This window comes from Lolium perenne, chromosome 4 (assembly GCF_019359855.2).
Source record: "Lolium perenne isolate Kyuss_39 chromosome 4, Kyuss_2.0, whole genome shotgun sequence".
NCBI lineage: Eukaryota > Viridiplantae > Streptophyta > Magnoliopsida > Poales > Poaceae > Lolium > Lolium perenne.
This window is the reverse complement of record NC_067247.2, coordinates 70,986,373-71,004,335: the sequence shown is the minus strand read 5'-3', so window position 1 is coordinate 71,004,335 and position 17,963 is coordinate 70,986,373. Positions and strand designations below refer to the sequence as shown.

The window sequence follows — 17,963 nt, the reverse complement described above, 5'->3', positions numbered from 1 at the left end:
TGCACATTTGTTGCACAGAGTGATATTTGTCGACATCAATATTAGCATGAAACTGAATAATATATATTTATCATAAAATTTTGTTCATTGGTCGATACATGCAATGCAAGTGCAAAATTTATATATAAGTATGTTCATTATGTTATATTTTGAAATTTTCGATTTTGCAATGATAATATTTGACTTGTCCAATGATTTGCTGATATATACGTGCGTGGCACGTGCAACTTTACTAGTATATATAAACACAAGTTTATTACTTTAGCTAAGAGCGGAGGCATACGCACATTTGCTTAGTTCCTTGTGCTAATTAAATAGGGAAAGAAAAGGGGCATCTGTCGACGTCGTTCAGAACAAAGCTAAGCTTTCTTGGATTATGACATGACTGCAAGGCTACAGCTACACAGGAAGAAACTTCGCGTGACAGATGAAATTTTGTACAGCTTCTTTTTTCATGAAGAAACATACGAGGTTCGAGCTGAACACAAGCAATTTGTTTGTATGAAAACCAGTTTATCGCGTTGTTTGTTCGTACAATGCAATCAGCAGAGGATTATTATTGCTGGAGTTTGGGTTCTTTCATGCCTAATGGTTGTCTTACTATGACCATTTAGGAGCATCTCTACCGGCATCCCTCATAACGTGTCTGAACCTCTCCCAAGCTTGTTCAGCGGATGCCCAAGGGTGGCCCCAATCGACTGGCCCTATTCATTTTGGCACATTTTCTTGGCATTTGACTATTTTTTTTCTAATATCAGTTATTTTGTTGCTATTTACTAGTTTTTTACCTGGCAAATAAAAAGGCAAATATAGGTAGCCATAATCAAAGCATCGGACACCAAAATCATGGTTAACCTGACCACCAGGTTTGGCTGCCAAAACCTCACCAAGTCCGGGCATCACAAAACATATGACACATACATGGAAACCAATCTTGGCCCTCTAAGATTCGTCCACAAGATGCTCAAACCAAAGCCTTGGTCTTCAAGTCCATGTTGCTAGTGTCGGTTGTCAAGATCGTTGCAATATTTGCGCCCAAATCCCGTTTGATCATCTCAGTTTCAACCTTTTGCTGCTTGAAACCTAAAGCATGTTCATGACATGTGTATGTATTTACGAAATAAATTTTGTAATTTTTTAAAACAAAATTATATATATTTTTAGAAAAACTCGAAGCACTGTTGCTGGGATGCACCAAGTCCTCGTTCGATCCATGTCTCGTTTGTTAATTTGTTGGTGAAAGATAATATCTTGAAATAATCTATCCAAAGATATCTTGCACGCATCCTAGTTATGCGATTTTTTTTAAAATAGTATGTTTTTCCCATCAATTTACAACTAAATACACATTTTTAAAATTTTACGAATCTATGAGTTTGCCGATCGGCTCACTGCCTACTGAACAGGCCAGCAAATGCACGTACGGAGGGTGATCTTTTGTGTTGCATAGGGTTGCATGCATAAGGCTCACATCTGGTCGGTTAACAGTTGGCCGCTGTCGACCGACCGAGTCATAGATTCGTAAAATTTTTAAAACATGTATTATTTGTAAAGTTGATCAAAAAATGTATTATTTTAAAAAAATTCGCTCCTGGTTATTAGGGCATGTACAACGGGTGACGTTGGCTTTTCCTTCTGCTGCCACATTGAATTTTTTGATTAATTGGAAAAGAGAGAATGAACAAAAAGAAGGTTGTCTTCCGATTATTCTACCATTGTACCATGTATGCCTTATCAACATAATTTTCTAACAGAATTTAATCAATTTTCAACAATTGTTAGAGATGATAATAAAAGATAATATATTGTTTCATTTATATTTATTGTCTTTTTTAGATGATGTGAACTTCTAGGAGAAGACGTGTCTTCTTCTCTAGCACTGTGCATCCCCTTACGCTCTGCTAGCATTATCACACCGACACAGTAGCAGCTAGAAAGTGTCTAAATGGAAGGTATTTATTTAATCAATGGAGTAATAAGATTTTCTGCTGCACAAAACACTCCCGATGCATATTGGGGAATGATCCAGTGTACCACACTTCAAAGTTCAAATGCTACTTTGATATCACTCTTCAAAATTCAAATTTACAAGTATCTAAAAAATATTAAAAAAAATGTTGAGCATTCATAAGAAGTGTATTTATAATCTCTAGAGTTTTCGGAACAAAATCCTAAATAAATATAGAAAATGGAAAAAAATACATGTTGATATTGAAAAGTGTCATTTGCACTTTTGTCTTCTTGTGATGCTATTCAAATTAGACTTTTTTTTTTCTTAGAGTATTTCGAATTTGGTTCAGATTTTTTTGGGATTGTGAACACACTTCTTGTGTGCACTCACATATTTCTATTGAAATTTTCAGACACTTAAAAATTAAAATTTTAAAAAATAATATCATGGTAGCATTTGAAGTATGTGATCCCTAGATATTCCCCAATACTGGAGGGCGTGCCTCGTGAGCAGGCCGAACCGAGAAGAGTGATGTGTGGCTCCAGCTAGCTGCATGCCACTGGCCAGATTTACCAAAGGGTCGCGCTGGGCGTCGGCCGACCGATCTGAGCGCGTGGATCGATCGCTGGACTGCCGTCCGTTTCGCGAATCCAACGTTTCATAATCAATATGCCATGCACGTCGCTTTCAGGACTGCTGCTGCTTGCGTCAGGCAGGTTTTCAAGCTGTCAAAGGGTTGCGTGTTGTGTGTTGGCCATGGGACCTGCCATGGGCTGCGCGCGCAGTGACTTTCGTTCACCTGCAATACTCCCTGCCTTGCTTGCACGGAGCATATCTGCTAGCTGATGATGCCTCACGTGAGCATTAGGATGCATGCACTACATCATCCGTTTTTTATCTAACCTTTTATAATATTTGTAGAAAAATGCCTCTTGATTTGAGTCCTTGTATTACAACAAAAACCATCACTATTTTTTGATCTAACATTTTCTAACATTTGTAGAAAAATGCCACTTGATTTGAGTCCTTGTATTACAACAAAAACCATCGCTCCGTGCGAAAATAAAATATACTATTACAACAAAATAGTAGAAAAAAGTTTTTTCAAAAAAGTAATGTTACGAAAAATTAGTGGCTAAACAATAATCTTCCTACTGTAGATGTGCAACAAAAACCATGAGAAATTTTAACAAAAATCACAAGCAATTACAACAAAAATCCCTTTGGGATAGATATTCTCAATATTTACAATAAAATGCTACCCTATGGTAGATCTGAGGCGTACTAAGTATTGTAATAAAATCTCTCTCCGCTCACAAAAAATATATACTGTTGCAACAAAATGTTTACAACAAAAATTTAAAAATAAAAATTATGAAAATGGTTAATTAACAATTATTTTGCTACATGTTGTTTTACAACAAAAATCAATATCTATTACAACAACAAAAATTGGCTATGAAAAGTTGGTTAAGCTATAACAAATTTGCTACATATTTAATTACAACAATAATAACAATATATTTAAACAAAAAATATAGATGACTAGAACAAAAAACTCAAACTTGTGGCAAATGCCCAAGTTAATATTACAACATCTCGGTCATATTTCCACTATAAAATTTATACGCAATTGTTACAAAATTAACAAACGTATACAACATCTGGAAATAAAGATAGAAGAACGAAGACAAGTTGGTGTAACTTTTACCCCAGCTAAATTAAGTTAGCTAGCTATAGCTAAGCAAGCATTGATGGGTGGAAGGCACTCGTGCACGCGAGCTGGTAGTGTGCAGTGGTAGTATACTGTATACCACTGGCCTGCTTTAGTATGCATAGGAGTAGAAAAAAAGTTCTGGTCACGGGGCATGCAGGGACATCGAGCTAGCAGGCTCTGGGTGCTACTAACAGCGGTCATAGAGGCTAGAGCCATGCACATCGAACATGCATGCAAGGTGCTAGCTATGCGCGGGACGATGCGTGTCAATAACAGGGACCACAAAGAGGATGGGAAAACTGCTGCAAAGAGGATGTTGGGACTGATGGGAAAACTTATTACTCTGCTGGTTCAGCTTACAGGCTGCAATTTCTGGGAGCTGTTGGGACTGACTTCAATCTGGAAGGGGTGGGCGTCGGCAAGATGCAAGTTCTTCATTTGGACGCTAATGCTTGAACGAATACTTACGGCTGATAAACTGCTGCAAAGAGGATGGGAAAATGATTATTTCTGCCCGTTGTGCAGAAGAAACCTAGAAACTGCATCTCACATCTTCACTGAATGTCCATTCTCTCTCAAGGTTTGGGAGCATATGGCGGTGGCCTTGGGGCTGGACGCTCTAAAGCCCACCAATTGGTTAGATAAGGGGCTGTCCGTTCTGGAATGGTACATGGGTTTGGTGGGTAGGCAAACAAAGTCCCAGCGGAAAATCATCTTCCCGGCGTCTAACCTAATCTGCTGGGAGATTTGGAAAGAGCGTAATAGACGAATCTTCGAGAAGAAAGAGCTTCCCTTTACGGGGCTCCTGGTTCGAATTAAGGATGAGGCGGATGTTTGGAGACTAGCTGGAGCCCCGATTCCTTTAGTAACCCAGTATGGAGGAACACCCTTTGATCCAGGTTAATCTTTGTATTAGGACGCTCTCCGAGGGTCACGCTTTGTGACCTTCCTCCATGTAACCTTTTTCCCCTATCGAAATGAAATAGCAGCTCACCTGCTGTCATTCAAAAAAAAAAATTAACAGGGACCACACGTAAATGCGTCTGCTGTACCGCGCGGGGCGCCCGAGTCGAAACTCGGGAGCAACCGATCGCCCGGACGAGATCGGTCGGCTGATTGTTAAACATTTTCCTTTACTAAAAGCCACACAAACTAAAGGAATGGCTACTGCTTATCACTAGGCTAACTGCACAGGGCATCTAACTGTATTTTACAAAATAAAAATCACCCTACTCAGCTATACCAGTATTCTACTTGTATTACTGCAAAACCGTCACGGCCACGTGAGGGAAGAAAAAAAAATATAGGTACGTACACGTACGCATGCACAAGAACACACGAGAACACTTTAAGAAAATTGTCTGGATAATATTATCATCCGAAATGTGAAGTACATATTCGGGATAAAATTTTCAGATGCTTCTAGCAGATGTCTACGCCTAACCTCTTTCTTTCGCCCGCTCTTTACACGGCCCATTCGGTCCAAAAATGGTGATGCAAATATTGGTAGGCTCACTGACTAACTGACTAGGAGCAAACTGTTTCTCTTCAGTTATCTCCATGCAACCTAGGTCATGCAGTAGCATCGGAGGGAAGTTGTCACGGGCTTCGTCTTCATCATGCAGCAGAGAGACAGGGCTGCCGGGCGCCGGCGGTAGCTCAGCTCCATCACGAACTCTTTGGCCGGGCCGCCCACCGTAGCCCGGACCTTCTCTTTTGGCTTGCTGCTCAACCACTGTTCATGTAGGCAACCGAGCGTCGTCGAAGGGCAGATTGGCCACCACTCGTTGCATAGGATCTCCAACTGTGCATGCAGAGAGGTACTCATGGATTAGACAAAAGAGTAGATTCAGTATTGTCGATATATGCATACAGGAAGATAGGACAGGATGAATCAGCGAGCTTAAATAGTGATACATATTTTGGGAGCTTTGCAGCAGAAAAATGATGCAAATAGATCGTAGGCCACCATCCAAAAATAATCTACAAATGCAGCGAAAGCAAGCACCTCGACAAAAGGCCGAAGACTTTCCACGGGTTTTATCGAGTGACAACAATCAAAATGAAATTACAAAGACATCTAAAAGGCTTACAAATGATGCACCTAAATCTCATGTCACCGTCAAAATCTACAAATGCATCCTGGTGGTTTCTTTACTGTAAATCGGAGGGGACATATAAAGGCTCACCTTATCATCACTTTCTAGCTCAAGTTTCTTTGTAATGTAGGTCAGGATGGACGAGACCTGCACACTCCTATCTCTGAAACAAGCAGACAAATCATATTGAATTGAATATATCAAATTCTTGCAATCTAGTTACATGTTAGTAGATTAGGAAAAACTAAATTGCTGGTAGGGAAGACTACACAAACAACATATGATTTCCAAATGAAACACTTCCCCATTGATAATAAAATCCCCGAGAGCGTTGTTTTTCTAGGTACTTCCCCTTAATATTTTTATTTAAAAAAATTCTTACTCATACCAGGGCAAGTTGTTACTAGTACAAAACATAACAAACGCACTAAGTCATGTAAAGCTGGGTAAGTATTTCCAAAAATATGTGCTACAAATAAGAGGATGGTAAGTCTGAGAAGCCTCAAATATTCTAGAAGTCAAAGAAACTGCAAGATTAAAGTGAAACTCACTTAATTCTCAAGTTCATAATCGGTATCTGAGGCAGCAGTTTATCTTGTAACCTGCAAAACAGTTTAATTTTGATGTGAGGAAGAAAAACATTTGGTCCATGAGAATCTATAACTATTGTACACTGCAATCTTACTGGTTCGGCGAAGTAACTAGTGACAACCAGATTGGGGTAGTTATTCCATCATGCAAAGAACCAGTGCTTGTATAACCAACCACTTCCTGCCTAGCATCTGCTTCTGGGATTTTCTTCAGATTATGCTCTGTGGTTGTTTTATTGGAATGCGCACTCAGCTTTAGTCCAGCAATAGCCAGTTTGTCTACTGTGCCATCTTTCCTTGTGGAGAGTTTACCATTTGTGCTCATAGTTCTGTCCTCCTTGGCGGCAGCGTTAAGTCTTTTAAGACTTAATCTAAGCGATCTCTTCCCGCTTGCCGCGACCAAGTTGTGTATGGGTTTCTGAAGCTCTTCATTGTCAACTGCCTCGCGATTTTTTCCATCTTCAGAAGATGGCTGGTTTGAGGCTACTATATCTGCATTAATCTGTTTGGGATGGAATGTGTAGTTAGAATAAATAAATGTTACAAGATAATGGGCAACATTGTTAAGCACAAATCTGATAGTTCTTTAGTAGTACCTGCGTTTTATTTGCAGATGTTGTCATCTTGGTAGACTGTGGTGCTGAGGTTTTCTCAGTCTTGTGATCGCGGCCTTCAGAATTATTTAGTAATCTCATGGTTCCATTATCAATGATAGAAGACAGATGGGAGGTGGTTGTCCTTCTTGCAGCTTTGGTCCTCTGTCCTGTTAGACTAGTATGCGTTGCTGTCTTCTGGGTTTCAACTACCAAAGAAGAAAGGGACCTCTCTTTTCTCTTTGCTGGCGATGTAATAGTTGGAACCTTAGAAGCAGCAGCTTCTGTCTTAAGTGGAAACAGCTTATTCCTGATACTTTGAAGATTGAGATCAGGCCTTCAAAGATGGAAACGATTAATCATGTCAGGTAGCAGCATATAGTTGAGTACTTGAGTCGAGATCGCAAGAAAAAACTAAATGAAAACAGATAAGTGGCTGGAACACTAAACTTTTGCTTCACAAGACAAGTTAGCATGCATATTATAGCCAATGCTATAAGAGAAGATAACAATATAACAGGCAGTTAGCACGAGGGCCCCTGATGGCTGTTATAACTTAGATTTATATACGGTAGAATTTATAGGAGTTTAGTGACACGCTGGTATATTCTCAGCTAGTAACCACAAGAAACTACTTTCAATTCAAATGCGTATAGATAAATGTCCTTAACAAAAAAATGTTTACTACATTTTTCTGCAAGATAAAGGTAGAAAATGAGCAAATCTGCTGCAACTGTGAATAAATGTTGTGTGTAAGCACGTTGATCTACTGAAATGTACACATTTAAAATGCAGCATCTTGAAGAAAAGAGAATTGACAAGTTAAAAAAAATGTTATACAGATAAACATTGGTATTAACCATAACTTACCTGAGTTTCTCTTCAGGAGCAACACCAAGATAAACGTTGCATACTGGGCAGGAGTCGATCTCTTCATCATCTATTTTCTTCATAATACACTCCCGACAAACTGCATACAAAAGGATGGTCACAAGATGAACTCTAGAGACAAGCATGCTAGTTGGAGATTTGATAGAACTGAATTTTATGTGCTTGACACATCAAAACTTAATTGGCTGTAATTAGCAAGTATTATTTCGCAAAAAAAAGCAAGTATCATCATAATGAAATAGAGTAGATGTTTGATTTCATCAATTTTGAGAGCGCATTTTTCTTGAAAAACAAAATCCTCGAATTTTTTTTGAGTGCGCAGCAACATCACTTTACTTATGATGCAGAAGCAGTGCGAGGCTTATGATAAAGAAATGTAATTTACATAATAGAGAGATCACCTTCCCGCCCCCTACATCAAGACATACACAAATTTTATTCAAGAATATGAAGCCCGGATTTCCACGCTATTCTGAAAGGTGGGAGTTCTTTCACGTTTCAAAGTATCATGGTGGGGCATGAAAACTTCAAGCGTGGATGTATCTGGCGAGTTGGAGACAGATAGCAAATAAATATTTGGGAGGAAGCTTGGATACCCACAATATCCACTAGTAACTATGGTAAATGATTTGATAAACCCAGTGACTAAATACAGAGATGGGGAATTGATAACCAGCTTGTTCTGGTTGGTTGATGCTAGCCGAATAATGGAAATACCAATAGCACCGCACGGGTATGGTCGTATGGAAGATTTTGTTGCTTGGTACCGTTCAGACGATGGCATTTTCAGCATCAGATGAGCGTACCATGCAGAATGGGATTATTTGGCAGAAAAGAGAGAGAGTTTTGGGGATAGAAAGATCTAATATGGGTCATGTGTGGAAGAAATTATGGAAGCTAAATTTCCCTGCAAAAAATGAAGAGTTTCGGATGGAGGAATTTACATGGACTCATATGGTGTCTACGAATTTTTTTTTGACCCTGTCTAGGATTTTTGGCAAACAATTATATATCAACGAACTAGTGGATGTCCTAATGTCCTATATGTTTGAGTGGGTGTGAAGATATCATGCATATTATGTGAAGCTGTGAATTTTGGAAGAGATTAATCCAGCACGGCAATGGAATGAGCTGGAGCTGTTGCTTTGGAACACATTTGAGCCTCTCAGGGGGATTATCCTACCAAAGATTGTTTTAACGGGTGTGTGGTATATTTGGTGGGAACGTCGTGAGCGTGTCCATGGAGAAAATATTTGAACACAGCATCACTAGGCTTTGGCAATTGGGGCACTAGTGACAAATTATTGGAGACCAAGGAAGAATTCTTCTCAACAGAAGGAAGAGACTCGCTCTATTGGAACTGCTCTTTGAAAGCCCCTGGACTCAGTCACCCGAAGGTATACAGAGACAATGCAGAATGAAGTTCTCTCTTCCACCTGAAGGCTGCTATTTTCTATAACCCTAGCATTTTGGGACGATGATCCCTAGCTTTGTTTTACCTTTCTTGATAAACGATGTAGGTGTGTATAATTATGAATAAAACTAGCCGAATGGCATTCCCTAAAGAAAACTCAAAACACTAGGGAAAATCCACACAAGTATCTGAATCCGGCACTCTGGCGTGGTCTGAAGTCTGAAGACATGCACCACCAAGATACTGAAGTTTGAAGCTAGGCAGCCTGTGGATGATTTTTTTTCGAACCATGCAGCAGGACTCCATGTCACATGTTAAGCAGAAGAAAAGACCAAGATACTAAGATAGGTCAAAGTACAAGAACCATCCAACAACGACCTTTTAACAACGACTACAAGAACAACATAGATACTAAAAAACTGAACCTAAGAAACCACTGCTCAGAGGATGAGACTTCAGAGTGCCGCTGCTGTATGCTGGTGAGCATGTTTTCGGTCAGGAAGGAGCAGCAGAAACTGAAAAACTGAACCTAATAACCCATAAGAGCAAAACTACCGACGACCTACTGAACTGGGAAACGACCTACTGAACTGGGAGAAAACTGTCCTCCCTCGGACTAAGATAGAAGGAGGCAACCGCCGCACGGCACAATCACACAGCCTTGCTTCACTCTTAATCTGGTCGATGATTTGGTGAATAGGATTGTAGGTATTTTCAAAATGCTCTTCCGTTCCCCTCTCTCCATATGCTCCACCAGTTGCGTAGAATGTAGATTCAGCTTTGCTGCAGGCATGATCTGAGGAAAACAGATGTTCCCTTCTTCAGTCAACTTACAGTAGACGCTACACGCAATGATCCATATGCGAGAGGCCTCTTCTCTCTAGTAGTTCATACTCTTTCCCACACAATGAGCCATATGGCGGTATGGCCATCTTGCAGATGGCATTTGCCGTGTTGCAAGAAATAGAGGCAGCAATACCTCGAACCGATTTTAGCAGAATAGGATCCTTTCGGATCCCATGACCAAAACCACTCATCTTCCGTTTCCGGTGACCCTGACAACGAGCGGCGTGCGCAAGCTGTGGTAGCCGTCGGACCAGACGATCTCACCGAAGTCGTACTGGCCGCGCGACAGCTTCGCCGGCGTGATGGCCACGTAGTTGTCAGCCGTGCCACAACGCGGAGAGAACGTCAGCGCCGGCGGCCACACCGCCACGTGCGTGTCTTTGAGGCTGAAGACGGTGGCATGGTAGACCTCGTCCATCCGGAGGCCCACGTTCGTCACCGTCCGCTTCACGGTCGCGGCGGCGGCCAGCTCGGCGAGCACGATGGCAGGGTAGTTGAGGTCGTGTCGAGCGCCGGGGAGGGGAGCACCATCTGCCGCACCTGTGCCTCCGTGCATCCGAGTCCTAGCGACACAACAGGGATCGCAGCCGTCGGCGCCGACGGCCGACCACGAGACGCGCCCCCGGCTGAGCACGGTGAGCCCGGCGAGAAAGCTGCCGGCCACGGGAGGAAAGTAAACGCGATGGCTAACGCACGGCGAGCTGGCCGCTATGGCCAGGATCTCAGTGCACGCGACTAGAGGGCGAGAAACTAACGCGAGAACGGCGGCGGCGCTCTTCCGGAACAGACCTGATCATCAGGGCACCGGAACATAGCAGAATCCGACACCAAAACCAAGGACGCCAACGCGACGCGACACGATGATAGCAGCGCAGGCGCAGCAAGAACTTCTGACGGCAGCGCACGCGGCGCAGACACGAAAGAGTAGAAGGACGAGACGAAAGGAAACCGGAGAGGCGGCGGGGTAGACAGAATCACAGAACTTACATGTGTGGAGGCACTCGGCGAAGGCGGAGGCCTCCCGAAAGAGGTCCTGGCAGAGCGGGCAGGTCAGGCGGTCTGCGAGCGCGCCCCGCGGCCGGCGTACCTCCCCCTTATCGGTCTCCATCTCTCCCCGCCGCCGGCAACCACCCTCGACCACCACCTCCTTCTCTTGCCCAATCCTCGTCGGCCTCCTCCTCGTCAGTCCTGGGGCAGGGGAGAATCACGAATACGCGAGGCAAGGAGATGACCTGAAGGGGTGGACGAAGGCGGGGGCTGCAGGGGCGGCGGCGGCGGCGGCAGAGCTCCGGTGAGAGGCTCGGGGTTGGGGGGACCGAAGAGTGCCAACAAAATCTATTTGATAAATTTGGCCGTGTATAAATAGAGGTGGGAGGTGGCGATTTCGTGTGCGCGCCGCGGGGTGTGCCTAGCCTAGGACCGGGGCCCACCAGAATTTCTAGGGCTGGCTGTACACTCTCTGGTGTATGTATACGCTTCTCTGGTGTATGTATACACTCTCTAATCTACGTATTCAGAACAATTTTTGTTTCTCAATTTTCTTTCTTGTCCCTAACTTTTTTCTTCCGATAGAGGGCGCATAACTCTCGTGTTTGTAACTCGATACTCCTTCAATTTAGGTTTACAAATACATAACGTCGTTGCCAAGGAATGCAGTTCCACGTCGGTGAAAAAGTGCGCACCATGCATGACCTTGCTGCCCACGCTAAAACCGTTTCGCTTGTTGTGTGTCCCCATTTCAGCCTTCCCGCGCACTAGTGCACTCAAAATTTGTTTGCATGCACGTGTGCTAGACCTGATTTAGAAGTCGGCGTGCAATTAATGCCAGGATTGGCAACCGAAGGAGAAAGCCCGCGCTAAATTGCTCAGTTTGTTGAGAGCTCGCGCTTTAAGCCATCTGCGCTCTACTGCGTGCGAGATATGGTTTGGAAGAATACATCTCAAAAGGCAGTTGCAAAACCTCAGTACTCCCATTTCGTTAGATGATTTGACCCTCGCAAAAAAAAGATTATTTAACTTAGCCATGACACCCATTTCGGATGAATAAAGGTCGCCTGTATTCTTTGAGATGAATTAACTTCTCGCCAAAAATATTCGGGGCAGTAACTTATTTTGTCGTCGAGCTGGATAGATAAGATTTCTCCCTGGAAAATTAAAATGTACTCTATTAATTTCGTACAGTATATCGTATGGTCGATGCCACCTCACTAGAATTAATAGGAAAGAAACACAATCTGCATCTGGGTAGATTGAGAAACATCGGGGCCCACTTTGCCAAGAGCTACCAACGGTTCTAGAGGGGTAGATATACTCTGTTACTCGTACATATGTTAGTGACAACGTGACGTCGGATAGTTCCGGCGTGATACGAGATTTCTAGCTCAGGGCATCACGGGTACTTTTCGAAGTATATAAGCCGATCTATGTAAAATTTGTAGTCAGAACAGTTTTTCGAGGGCGACTAGGGCGTGCCAGCGCGCGGGCTGGCGCGCGAAACGGGATCCTTCCGCACGCGCCACGCGTCAGCCGCGGACACCTCCCTTCTCCGTGTTTTCCTCCTTTTCTTTTTCTCTTTCCACGCTTTTATCGTTGGCTTTCGTATTGCGATATTTTGCCAGCTGTTCGTTGAGTATTCATCCGTTGACGCCGACGAGGTCCTGGGTTTCGTGTCGTTGTAGTTTTCCTTTCTTTGTTTTTTCCTTTGTTATTTCTCTTTTGTTTAAAATTTCTCTTCCCGGACAATGGAGATTTTATGGGGTATAATGGGAGGGGTCTCCTTTGAACACTACAGTTGGAGTACTTTGTACCGCCCTAATACATTTACATGCACCGCATTCGACCACGGGTGTTCATATGTTTGTACGCACTGTCTGTTCGTCCATTTGTACTGTTCCGACTTTGCACCGTGCGATCTAATACAGTGCATATAGTGCTATTGGGGCAGTACGCGAGGGCGTGATAACATGCACGGCGGTTACTGTCCTATGGTGCATACACTATGGTTGGGATGGTGCCTTACCATACGTCTTCGTTGATGACTGGTTTGCGCCGTGCAATCTGAGGAGGTTCATTGACATGATCGGGGCAGTACATTAGAACTTGGTAGACTTGTGACAGCTAGTCTTTTTGGTAGTTCCGGTGATTTTTTTCGGGCGCACAACGTGTGCCAAATGCACCAGTGGGTTTTCACCGCTTACCCAATGCTTTTTTCTTTCGGGGTGGGAGGGCGGGGTTTGGCGCGCTTCGCGCGCCCAACGCGCATGCGTCCCTTTCCTTTCGGGGTGGGTGGGGTGTATGGTGCGCAAGCACGCGTGTCCCCCTCCCCACGCATATCGTCCCTCTGCACGATCGGTTAAGTTTCGCTTGCACGACGAGAGATAGAAATGGGGTCTGATGCACCCCGCACCACCCAAAACCCTAAGTCGGTGGGCGCGTGAGGTCAAGGGGGGCCGTGCCGTAGCGGCTCGGCTTCGACGCCCGTCGCCGCTTACTCCTTCAATTTAGGTTTACAAATACATAACGTCGTTGCCAACGAATGCAGTCCCACGTTGGTGAAAAAGTGCGCATCATGCATGACCTTGCTGCCCACGCTATACCGCTTCGCTTGTTGTGTGCCCCCATTTCAGCCTTCCCGCGCACTCGTGCACTCAAAATTTGTTTGCATGCACGTGCGCCAGACCTGATTTAGAAGTCGGCGTTGCAATTAGTGTCGGGATTGGCAACCAGAGGAGAAAGCCCGCGCGCTCTACTGCGTGTGAGACATGGTTTGGGAGAATACATCTCAAAAGGTAGTTGCAAAACCTCAGTACTCCCATTTCGTTAGATGATTTGACCCTTGCAAAAAAAGATTATTTAACTTAGCCATGACACCCATTTCGGATGAATAACGGTCGCCTGTATTCTTTGAGATGAAAAAATGCCACGGAAGATCCTGTCGAGACTAGTGATCAGAAAGAAAAAAAATCCCGTCGAGACTATTCTTAATAGCAATTAACTTCTCGCCAAAAATATTCGGGGCAGTAACTTATTTTGTTGTCGAGCTGGATAGATAAGATTTCTCCGTGAAAAATTATAATGTACTCTATTAATTTCGTACAGTATATCGTATGCCACCTCACTGGAATTAATAGGAAAGAAACACAATCTGCATCTGGGTAGATTGAGAAACATCGATCGGGGTCCACTTTGCCAAGAGCTACCAACGGTTCGAGAGAGGGAGACATACTCTGTTACTCGTACCTATGTTAGTGACAACGTGACGTCGGATAGTTCCGGCGTGATACGAGATTTCTAGCTCAGGGCATCAGGGGTACTTTTCGAAGTATGTATGCCGATCTATGTACTGTTTGTAGTCAGAACAGTTTTTCTCTTTTCTTTCCAATCTTTTTTTCCCCTAGATTATTCCCCAATACGGCGGTCTAATACTATGTTGTTTCTAACTTTTTTGTTTTTCTAATAAACATGCGCATAACTCTAGTGTTCTATCCATCGGGTTTACAAGCTCCAAAACCCGTAACGTCGGTACCAAGGAATGTAGTACATGTCGGCTAGCGACGTGATCACCAGTGACGGACCCAGAAACTTCTCTAAGCCTAGCCACACGTGCTCAATATGTCAATATGGGGAAAATTACAACTAAAAGTCATGCAGCGCAAGCATGGGTGCGGCTGAAAAACTTGGGCGGTTGCCTGGGCTCGAGGATGCTAGATTCGCCCCAGGTGATTACCCCTCATTAAGTTGAATCGACGAAAAATGACGCGCCATGCATGACCTTACTCCCACCCTACGTCTCTCCGGTTTGTTGTGTGTCCCCAACTTTAAAATAAGAGGCAAGAACCAACCCATGAAACGCTAGCTCTTGTTTCATACGCTAATCTTGCGCTCCAACACGTCTCTGATTCACCCGCCGCGAGCGAAAATATGAGTCACTACAAGAAACGCAAAAAGGCCCGACGGCTATATCCTATGCCGACGACTTTTTCTCGGGGCTGTCAGCATAGGATCCGTTCCTGGTAGGCCACTAGAACGGTCGTGGGCACAAGATTGACATCGGCATAGAAGTCATGTGCCGACGGCCACCGTCGGTACAGCCATGGACGCATGGCACCTGGTGCTTCCGCCGTGACGGCGAACAAAAAGCCGTCGACACATCATTTTTTTTCCTTTTTTGCTCCACAACCCCCCCCCCCCCCCCCCCGCCCCAATTGCCTTTCTAGTTTTCAAAAAAAATATAAGAAAATGTTAGAGTTTTCAAAAAATAAATCCTTTAAGATGAACCATGTATTATATGTTTAGTTGTTAGGAAAATTAACAAACATGAATTTTGATATATTATGCAAAATGACGTCATGTTTTGGTAAACTGATTTTCTTGTTGTTTTCTTGTTGCGTACGACCTCCGATGAAAACATTTGTTTATATGAAAATGTATGTATAGAAAAAGTTACATTTGATTTTAACCGCCCGCGAACATTTACTGATTTTTTAGATTCCTCAAAATCAAAAAAGAAATAGGAGTTTTTTAGGTTTTAGTTTTTGATGAAAAAACAAAAATATAAAAATTATTGTTTCTTGATTTATTATTAAAAAGCAATAATGTATTTATTGTTTTTAGTCAAATAATTATTTGGAATTCAAATAATAAAGAAGTGTAATGCCATGACCCAAGGGTTAATATGATTGATAGGATACTGTTATAAAATTTCAACAAAAAATAACTCCTATGTCGGAAGCTCATCCGGAAGGAACAAAGAAGTTACGAGTGATGGGATGGGAGCAGTTTGATGATAGGTAACTGAGTGGGATGTTTGACTATTATTAACTAATTTAACATAATAGTAAGTATGCTTAGATATTAAACTGTCAATCAATTCAAAAATTTGCCTTGAAAACATTTGAAAAAAAATTATTCACCTGTGCCGATGATCTTCCTGGGCTAACAATCGTTAAGCCTCCGCCGAACCCACCGAAGGGTTGTGTCGACGGCACTGGCTATACCGATGGCCAAATGGTCTGTGCCAAGAGAGGGTTATGCCGTGTAATATCCCAGGTTTAGAGGTTACAAAATGAGAGAACACCAAAGTGTGCATTGCATTCATGCATAGAAAATCCAGGGAATTTTCGCGCTTTCAAATAAAACCTGTCACAGTAACTGAAATTTCACTGACTTGCTGGAATTGAAGTAGATCATCAAGTGAAGCGCTAGAACTATTACACAACACTTTAAGTGAGGATCAAATACCAAATCCTATAAAGGATCATAGCATGGTATTCCTTACAACCACACATTCTTTAAGAATCAAACCCTAACATATTAACACTTAAAAGTTAGCAACTACCTTTGTCTGTAATTTAATTCACTTCTAAACTTGTTACCAAATAAAGTAAATCACAGGGTCTAAAGTGCATAAAGGCCACACATTCTTATTTAAATCATATAACTTATTAAATATATGGAATATCATAAAACTAAATCCATTTACATTATGAATTATAGTTCAAACTATTTAGACAAAACTAACTATGAGTATTTTGAAACTCATATGATCATGCCTTGGTGAATTCAAACACCAACTATCCAAAATTGAGGAATAACCTTCAACCTTGACCTTTTGACCAATATTATAATATAAACTCAATTAAATATGATATAGTGCCTCATCCACAATAATAAAACCAACCACAAGATATTTAGTAACAAATGCCACTTGACTATCCAAAGATAAATCATATGAGAGGATAATGATCATGCCATATAGGATGAAAATATCTTCATAACTTGCATTCCAAGCTTTGCCACCTCATGCTCAAAGGATTGCTATGGATGAGGGCATGACAACTAAGAACCTTACTCATCAAACCAAAACAAGAGTCACCACCTATGTGTCATGATACTAGAGCTTTCCCAAGTCTATAAATAGAGCCACATCCTTCCTCCTTTTGCTCATCTAGTACCATGATACAAGGGATCAAACACATAGAGCCACTTCATGCATTAGCTAGGATCAAGATGAAGAAGCTAGGAGGTGGAGGCATACCACAAGATGCAGGTTTATCAGATTTCCTGAAGAACAAGCTACATAAGATTGCAAGGTAGAATTCCTAGGCAAACCATATATTTAGAGGATCATATCATCATCTCTTAAGTAGGATCTTAGGATAGTCCAAGACATTGAGAAGTGAGAGAAGTTTTAATACTAACCATAGCCATGCCCATACAAGAATACTAGAGTAGTACTAATCTCAGTTGTTCAAGACAACATTTGATCTTGGAGAGGAGAACCATATTTCACCGCTAAACCATTATAAGTCCAATACTTGGATCATTACAAATTGAGTAATGATCATAAACCCTAAGAATCTAGCTGAGTGTGATGAGGAGAATGATAAGGAGAGATTAGTGAGGATTTAGTTGATCATGTATAATGTATAGCTCTGGTAGATTTCAATTATAAGATAAACCTATGTGATAAGTATATACCATCCCTCACATAAAATGATAGGTAGATCACCACTAAAATCCTAGACCACATTTGAGTTCCAATGCATGTATGCACCTTGGATTATAAGTAGAACCCTGCCATGCCTCATGCCTATCTATACTTTAAATTAGTGGAGCATCACCAAAACCCTAAACCCTTTCCCATAGGATCCACTCCACATAAATAATATGTCCTAACTTGTGTATCATAGATCACAAGTACAAGCCAAGCAAGTTATAATTAAGCTTAAATGGTATTTAAGTGATTAGAATGAAACCAATATCCAATTCTATTTTGCCTTCCAAGTAATTTGTTTAGTTGACCAATAGGAATAATATATTATAGTTTAGATCTTAACCTTAGCAAGTGAATTAACCACGAT

General features: G+C 42.2%; 2 protein-coding genes across 2 annotated transcripts; one reads left to right on the top strand and one right to left on the bottom strand.

Annotated features, from left to right (window-relative positions):
* The first annotated feature begins 3,927 nt into the window (after window positions 1–3,927).
* LOC139838988 (uncharacterized) lies at window positions 3,928–4,572 on the top strand. Its single transcript, XM_071829010.1, has one exon. It carries the CDS (start codon window positions 3,928–3,930, stop codon window positions 4,570–4,572), a length of 645 nt encoding a protein of 214 aa, XP_071685111.1.
* A 663-nt stretch (window positions 4,573–5,235) lies between these two features.
* Window positions 5,236–11,209, bottom strand: LOC127346881 (E3 ubiquitin protein ligase DRIP2-like). The gene is made up of 7 exons (XM_051373127.1): window positions 11,089–11,209; window positions 7,821–7,920; window positions 6,954–7,287; window positions 6,453–6,859; window positions 6,319–6,369; window positions 5,858–5,930; window positions 5,236–5,472 (listed from the first exon to the last, which is right to left on the bottom strand). The coding sequence occupies exons 1-7, from the start codon at window positions 11,207–11,209 to the stop codon at window positions 5,236–5,238; spliced, it is 1,323 nt and encodes a 440-aa protein (XP_051229087.1).
* Window positions 11,210–17,963: the final 6,754 nt, after the last annotated feature.